We start from the raw sequence: 8,001 nt of genomic DNA, 5'->3' as shown, positions 1-8,001 counted from the left end.
GCAGCCCCCCTCAGGCCTTCCTGCTTCCCCCTCCCCGCTCCTCCCGCTTGAGTCCCGCAGACACGCCCTCCTGCAGGCCCCTGGCTCCAGCCCTGAGGGCCGTGGGGTGCGGAGACAGGACCGGTGGGCGGGTGGGCGGGAGCCGGGAGCTTTTCACTGTGCTCAGGAAGGCAGCCCAGGGCGGTGAGGGTTTGACACCTGCCAGGTGGGGGTGTTTGGAGCCGGAACTGGGCCCAGGTTCTGCAGGACGGGGCGGGGCGGGGCAGGGCAGAGCAGGGCCTGTGTGGGGCAAGGACAGGCACCGGGGGGCAGCTGCTGCGGGACCCAATCTCCCCATCTCCGCTTGTGAGGCCACCCGAGGAGGAGCGGGGAGGGAAGGGGGAGGACAAGAGGAGCAGGAGGGGGAGGAGGAAACCCGAGTTTCCTCCCCGCATTTGGCCTGGGCTCCGAGGACAGAGGCACGGGGTCTCCTCAGGTCCTGCTTCTCAGACCTTTGTGCCGGCGCTGTCCCCAGTGAACGGGGGCCCTGGAGGGGAGGTCACTCACAGCACACAGACAGAAGAACCGCAGGAGCCGCGCCAGACTCTGGAGCCCCAGGCCGAGGATGGGTAGCATGGCTCGCCGCCTCCCCTCAGAAAAGGGGAGAGGCCCCCCCCAGGCAGGGACCGGATATGTGGGACGTGAGCCCCCAGAGCCAGGCCTGCCCTTCACCCCACTCCCCTGCCCCTCCGCACTCAGGCCGCACCTCCGTCTCTGCAGCAGCAGCTCACCTGGTTCCCTTCCCGCCTCCTACACCTTCAGCTGCCCGTGGATTTCACGATTCCCGAGACCCCTTTGCTCTAACACCAAATGGGGGGCCCCTCTGAACCCCTGCTCTGCCCACTCCATGTCCTTCCTTGTCACCCAGTGGGGGACCCAGTTCTCTCCTGGCACGGAATCCTCTCCCACTAGAGGGCGCCCCTGCCCCCGTGTGCCCAGCGGCAGGACCGGGTGTGGCGGGTGGGGAAGGAGGGGAACCTCTGTGTCAACCAGAAACAATCGTCCGCTCTGGCTCCGCGTGGCCCCCGCCCGTGTCCAACCCCGGCCGGCGGAGTGAGTCACCAGAAGCAGGTGTCAACCCCTTAAGGCTGGAACCAAGTCGGGCATGAAGATGGGCAGGTGCAGCCCAGACGGTGTGGCTCAGTGTCCTAGGCTAGGGTTGTCGAACTCAATCAGAGAAGGGGCCAAAATCTAAAATCCAGCCTAAATCGCGGGCCGAATGGTTTACTGAACAGTCATAAACTGACAATGTCATAAACTGACAATGTCATAAACTGACAGCGGAGTGCAGTGATGACAGCGCGGTGCGGGCCACATTGCAAGGCCTGGCGGGCTGGATTTGGCCCCCGGGCCTTGTGTTTGACACATGTGGTCCTAGGCGGTCAGGGTTCCATCCCCCGTCAGGGCACAGGCCTGAGTGCGGGCTCCGACCCCGGTGGGGGCGTGCGTGCAGGAGGAGGCGGATCCATCATTCGCTCTCAGCATTGAGGTTTTTCCCTCTTCCTTCCCCACCCTTCCTCTCTGAAATCAATTATTTTTAAAAAAAATAATAATAATGAAAAACAAAGATGGGCGCACACAGCAGTTCAGACCAGAGACCAGTGTGGTATCAGCGACAGGGACGCCATGGCGGCGCCAGGAGAAGCTCAGTCAGAGCCACTGTTTGCCAGCTGCTGCCGAGCCGGCCGCCCGCCCTCCGACGGCCTCCGGCTCCCACCGCAGCTCCCAAGGCCGTGGCGTCCTCACCCGCAACCCAGAACCGAGGCCCGGAGAGCGGGAGGCCCAGGCAGCCCGGCTCCCAGCCCTGCAGGCCCCTGTGGGCGGGACACTCACCTGACAGGACTGCTCGCCACGGAGGACAAAGCCCCCACAGACGCCGGAACATTCTCCCGAGACCTTTGCGGACGAGCGGACAGCAGGCCTCCGGCGGTACCGTCACCTGGCCCCCTGCCCGGCTCTCACCGGGACCACGCCGGGCCGGCCGCTGGAGGCTCTGGCCCACGGCAGCAGCCTCTCGGAGGGGCTGGGGGGGCCCTCGCTCTAGAGGGGTCACACACACACACACACACCCCGGTGGGAGGAGGCCAAGGCCCCTCAGCAATGAGCCCAACTTGACTTATCAAACGGCTCTGCTCACACCGGCTGCTCCAAGACCCTTGGGAACCAGAGGTCGGTCTCTCCCGAGGGCCGGGGTGAGAGTTCAATGCCGGCCATGGAAGCGGGCTCCAGCCAGGGGAGCGGGGACGGGGGAGGCTGGAGGCCCCGCGCTCCAGCGCCGCAGTCCGCAGCCTCAGGGAAACCAGGGGCCCCAGCCAAGCCGCGCAGAGGGGGGCTGGAGCGCTGGTGCGCAGACACTGATAAATGCCCCAGCCCCCACAACAGGGCCCTGAACCCCTAGAGGTGCGGCAGCTGAATTTGCAAAGAACCATTTCCTGGCCATCACAGGCTTCCCCAAACCCCGGGCCTGGGCCCACCTGAATCCCATCACCCATCCGGCCAGACCGCCCCCAGGCCCCGCCCCAGCAGAGCGGAGGACTGCCTGGTCAGGCCCAGGGGATGGGGAGAGCGGGCCAGCCCCAGCCTCAGCCCCAGGGACTCCACCTGCTTCAGTGGCGTCCCCTCCTGCAGCAAAGCACTCGGACTCCACGCCAGGGAGACGTTTATTTGACACGAGATTAACATGGAGGTGCAGGTCCGAGGGGGCCTTCCTGTGGCCTCTATTCGGGTTAATCCATCTCCAGAGCCTTGGCAATGGCCGTGGCTACACCGGGTGACTTTGTGTAAAGACGGTTTTGATGACAGAAGCACAGGAGGCGGAGCCATTTAGTCGCACCCACGTTTCTGGAAAAACACTTAGCATCGACCACGTCCCGTTCTCCGTTCGGTAAACTTCGGGTGATGGCAGCTGCTGCCAAAGGCCGGCGAGGCCTCCGCGCTCCACCGGCGAGACCAGCCGGCACCGGTCGCCGTGGCAGCCTAAGAGCGCCAGGCCCAGACCGAGCCCTCCCGTGGGCCGGTCCCTTGTGGTTCCGTCCTGCGAGGGCAAAGGGCACGCCCCTCTCTGTCTCAGGCCCTTTAAAGATGTGTCCTGCTTACACGATGTTCTATCGGCGGCGGGAGTGACAGGCAGCGGTCCGGGGGGGCGGGCAGCACGCAGGGAGGTCCGGCTCCTGCGAGAGGCGGGGGCTCCGGGGTAACAGACGGGTCCACAGGGGCGTGAACGGCGGTGCTGGGCTGGCGGCTCATCGCTCCTTCCTGGGTCGCTGCTGGGCACAGAGCGGAGTGCCGAGGGGCAGGCACGGGGTCTCCACGCTGCCGGGCGCAGGGGTGCGGAAGGGAGAGAGGGGCGGGTACACGAGGACACAAGCATGTTCTGTATGGAGCAGCACAGACGTGAACAGCACAGGTGTGAACAGGACAGGCGTGAACAGGACAGGCTGGTGCGGCCTCTGCCCGCCCCCCCAGCTGCGGCAGTGCCCGACCTGACCCATCAGAAGACGCAGTGCACATGCACAAGAGGCTCTGGGGCAGACTCGGAGCCGTCACATCCGTGAGCGCGGGAGAGCGGCCTGCGGACGGGGTGACTGCGGATCCTGGAGACCAGGTCACTGTCCCAGAGCAGCCCTGGACGCTGCTGTGAGTTTGCAGGGATGTGGGGGGAGGGGCCTGACTCCTCTCACCTCTGGCACCCTGGCTGCAGCGTCAGCCGCCTGCTGAGCCCGCCCCTCCCGGGACTGGCTTCTGCTGTGCTGGCGGCTCCCTCTGCGGGGTCTGGGCCCAGCCCCACTTCTGGGAAGAAAGAGCGAGAGGGCCCAGTGGCCACTCACTCACCCTCCACTTGACGCCACCTCCTCCCCCTGCTCCCCCGGCACCCGCTCGCTCAGGGCCTAGTCACCAGGGTCGATGACTAACCAGAGGGTGGTGTGCGGTCACCCCGGGTTTGCCGAGAGGAGCCATCTTCCTACTGGCCACGGGCCCGCCCCTCAGGACCCGCCCCACCCCTACCCTCTGGCTCCTAGGAGACTGCCTTGTCTTGGCCTTATCCGCGATGAGAACTGAAGATGCAGGAGGTGACGCCGAGCTACCCAGCACCAAACCGGAGAGGGCGACCCATCCCTGGCTCCCCCGAGCTCCCGGCCTGCGGCCCCCGGCTGCGCGGCCCCCGGCTGCGCGGCCCCCAAACAGAACCCCGCCGCCGAAGGAGAGGCAGCCCGGGAGGCAAACGCAGGGGGTTCCGTGTCCGCGTGGCCCAGAGCACAGGATGGAAGTGGAGGCTGAGCCGCAGGCCACGCCCAGGACAGCGCAAAGGACCTTTGGCGACGGAAGCACTGAGACCCTCGAGGCGGAGATCTTGGAACCCCAGAGAGGGGAGCTCTCACTCGGCAGCGAGTCCATGCAGAGCGCGGGCGCTCCTCGGCCACCACGTGCCACAGCTGCCGTTCTCGGGGGGACGCCCCTCCGCCCCCCGCAAGGTGGACACAGGCAGGACAGCAGGGTGGGGCCGAGGACTGGAATTCGACCTCCAGTGTGGACCCCCTGAAGGCAGGGCCCCAACCAAAACTGTGTGCATGCATGTGCACACACGGATATACATGTATGTGTGTGCGTCTACGCCCTCGTGCCCGCCACGGAGGCTCTCAGGCCGTGAGGTGTTGCGAGGGCCGACGCTCAGCCAGAGCCCAGGTCCCAAGTCAGGAAGGCCCAGGTGAGTCTCCTCTCAGGTGGACGCGGGAGGGACCAGTCACGGGCGCCGGGCGCAGTCCGCCTGGCGGGTCCGGCCCTCCTGTCCCGGTTCTGGGGTCTCCCGGGAGACCGGCGGCAGGTTGTCACCGAAGGCACAGTGTGAACCGTGGACGGGCCGGGGCCGCCGGGAGGACGGGTGGGGGCCGGAGTGGGGGCGGGGGGAGCCGTGCCCGCTGCTTTCCGCGGTCCTGCTGGGTGGGGGCCGGGACGGAGGCCGCGGAGCGGCCGCGGGAGCATGCTGTGGAGGAAGAAAGCGGAGGCGGCGGCTGCAGCCGGGCCACCCCTCTGGCCCGGAGACGCGGCCACTCGGCCCGGCCCGGCTCCCAGCCTGGTCGTGGAGACGAGCAGCCCGAAGGGTTCCACTGGGACGGCTCCGGCTCCGGCTCCTCGGCCGCCTTAGGAATCTACAACACAAACAGGAAGAAAGCTCTGTCAGAGGGGCCGAGGCCAGGGGCAGGCACACGGCACTGCACGGGGGGCTGGGGGAGTAGATGGAGGGAAAGAGGGCAACCTTAGAGCGAGATTGGCTGCCACCCACACCACAGATAAGAACTTTCACGGTTTGGTCTCCACGCTTCCTCCAGAGAAGCCCCCCGCCCAGGATGGTGGGCCCCCCCCACCCCCCAGCTCATCTTCCCCACAAGCTCCGTTTGGAGAGAAGGAAGGTGCCCGGCCTCCCAGAACAAAGCCAGGAGGCGGGCCGGTTCTCAGACCGCGGCCCCGGCCTAAACGTCCAGCGCACACAGAGGCGGTGCATCTCGTGTCTCGGTGCCTATCGTAAACAGTGAAAGTTCTTCCTCTCCAGGGAAGCAGAGAAACCAGACAGACTCGGCCCTCGGGGCACGCAGGGCGGCAGGGGCCGCGGGCGGGGTGTTTAGAAGCACTGGGTGGGACGATCCCCGGCCGGGGATCAGGCGTTAACTGCAGGCGAGGCACAGTCACAGTCTCAGAAAGGGACGGATCACCGGCCACACGGAGGAGAGCCGTTTATTAGAGGGGGACGGGGTACAGCTGAGAGGAGCCACACAGAGCCTGTCCTTTCAGGGAGGACAGAGAGAGGCGGGCACTTACTCAGAGCCCCGTGGCTACAAGCCGGAGCGGAGCTGCCGGCAGGGCCCTAGCTACCGACGGTCCTCCCTCCGGCTGGCTTCCGGTTCCAAAAACAAAAAGGTCATTAGGCAGCGGAGTCAGATCAAAAGAGCAGAACGTTAACACGGTGCGGTCAAGTGGTCCTCGGGGCTCTTAGGTGGCGTCTGCAGTATATACTACACACACACACACACACACACACACACACACACACACGTGTTGGGGGAGACTGGTGGACGCACTTCACAGAGATCCCTTTCCAAAACAAAACCGAGAGCGGACGGTCCCAGCCCAGGGCTGGCGAAGCCACTGGAGTCTAAATATTTAGGCAATTTTTAAAGCGTCACGTCGTAGACGCCACACATGCCCAGGACGGGAGTGCAGACAGAGGGCGGCCCGGGGGATGAGGGCGGTGGGGGTGGCTCCGGGGGTGAGGGCGGTGGTGGGCGGAGGGTGGCCGGTGGGTGAGGGGGGGGTGTGAAGGGCGAGGGGCCCTGGGGGTGGGGTGTGTGTGTGTGTGTGTGTGTGTGTGTGTGTAGGGCGGAGGGCGGAGGGTGGGCGGCCCCGGGGGATGAGGGGGGTGGGGGTGGCTCCGGGGGTGAGGGCGGTGGTGGGCGGAGGGTGGCCCGTGGGTGAGGGGGGGGTGTGAAGGGCGGGGGGCCCTGGGGGTGGGGGGTGGGTGTGTGTGTGTGTGGAGGGCGGAGGGCGGAGGGCGGGCGGCCCCGGGGGATAAGGGGGTGGTGGCGGAGGGCGGGCGGGCGGCCCGGGAGGCGGCGGGACCTGCGAACGGGAGGGAGTAATGGCTCTGCACACGCGTGGGTAGCAGAAGTGCTGAGGGAAGCGGAGAAGGCGTGGCCAGACAAGCCGAGTCTCGGCCGCCGGTGTCTGAACAGATAACCAGGGAGGAGAACAAAGTAAACTCCGGCGGAAGGGACATTCCGGATCCTGTGGGAGCTGTTTCAGTGAGACGACAAAGTATCGCTGCGGAGTCCCTGTTCCATCCCTTCCTGGGCCGTGGGCACAGAGGGTACAACCTAATAATGGAATTTATGCCCCCGGACCCCCCCAACCCAAAACCACCGAGCTGCTTTCGGAACCGAATCTGATCCCGCTAAAGGGAAAACTACCCCAACAAAAAGCAAAGCAGGGGGAGACCTCCGGAGGCCACCCTCTCAGGGCCGCTTTCAAAAGGCTAATGTGTTCTCGCCCCATTTCAGGCTTTTCCGCTGTGTTTGCTTTCTCCGGAAACGAGGTTACAGGCCTCAGCTGTGCCCTCCTGCTGCTCCCGGGCCGCAGCCTGGTCTGAGGGCGGCTGGTTCTCTCGCTGCCGTGCTCAGCAGGGAGGGGAACTGAGTCCCGAGAGGGCTGGGCTCAGGCTGCGTGTCCTGATGGGTATAACGTTCTGAAGAAATTTGAATCACAAAATTCTGTTTAAAAAAATCAGGCTGACCCATCGGTTTTCTGCCTTCAAGACTGTATGCCAATTGTGTCCCATGTGACGAGACCCCCGAGCTCAGCAAGCTCCGGGGCCGTGTATTTAAACACAAAGGGCATTCTTAAAGGCCAGGCAACCCACCCCCCTCGGTGGCCCTTGGCAGCAATGGCTGCGACCCCCCCGCTGTAGGCGGCAGCAAACGCCCAGCCTCCCGCCGGGTCCTGGACTCCCACCCGGGGCGCTTTGGCTTTAAAAACCAGCTCCCAGCCGAAACCGGTTTGGCTCAGTGGATAGAGCGTCGGTCTGCGGACCAGGGGGTCCCAGGTTCGATTCCGCTCAAGGGCATGTACCTTGGTTGTGGGCACATCCCCGGTAGGGGGTGTGCAAGAGGCAGCTGGTTAAAGTTTCTCTCTCATCGACGTTTCTAGCTCTCTATCTCTCTCCCTTCCTCTCTGTAAAAAAGCAATAAAATATATATTAAAAAAAAAAAATCAGCTCCCAGTGACCTGAGCTTTTAAAGGAGCCCTCGGTGTGGAGAAGGAGCTCATCTCCTAAAGGCGGGAAGGACACGAATCCCTCTCAAAGCCACAGGGACGGACTGAGAACCGGGACCGACACCTTCAGGGGAGCACTGGCCGCCGTCCCCGCGATCGCAGGTGGTCCTGGGGACGGGTGCGGACGCGGGGCGTGGCACC

At 65.1% G+C, this 8,001-nt stretch overlaps 1 protein-coding gene across 3 annotated transcripts in view; it reads right to left on the bottom strand.

The window, feature by feature from the left end:
* Positions 1-2,681: 2,681 nt before the first annotated feature.
* Positions 2,682-8,001, bottom strand: part of FNBP1 (formin binding protein 1) — a 92,136-nt gene continuing 86,816 nt past the window's right edge. For 2 of the 3 annotated variants that reach the window (XM_084899823.1, XM_084899820.1), the window contains one exon: positions 2,682-5,186. In XM_084899823.1, the coding sequence (XP_084755949.1) occupies positions 5,179-5,186 (8 nt within the window). In that variant the 3' untranslated portion in view covers positions 2,682-5,178. The remainder of the gene's footprint in view (positions 5,187-8,001) is intronic. The other variant, XR_014796423.1, reaches the window with a different exon arrangement.

Source organism: Pipistrellus hanaki (assembly GCF_964339955.1).
Source record: "Pipistrellus hanaki genome assembly, chromosome: 11".
Classification (NCBI taxonomy): Eukaryota; Metazoa; Chordata; class Mammalia; order Chiroptera; family Vespertilionidae; genus Pipistrellus; species Pipistrellus hanaki.
Note: the sequence above shows the minus strand (reverse complement) of the source record. Positions and strands in the feature narration are given on the sequence as shown.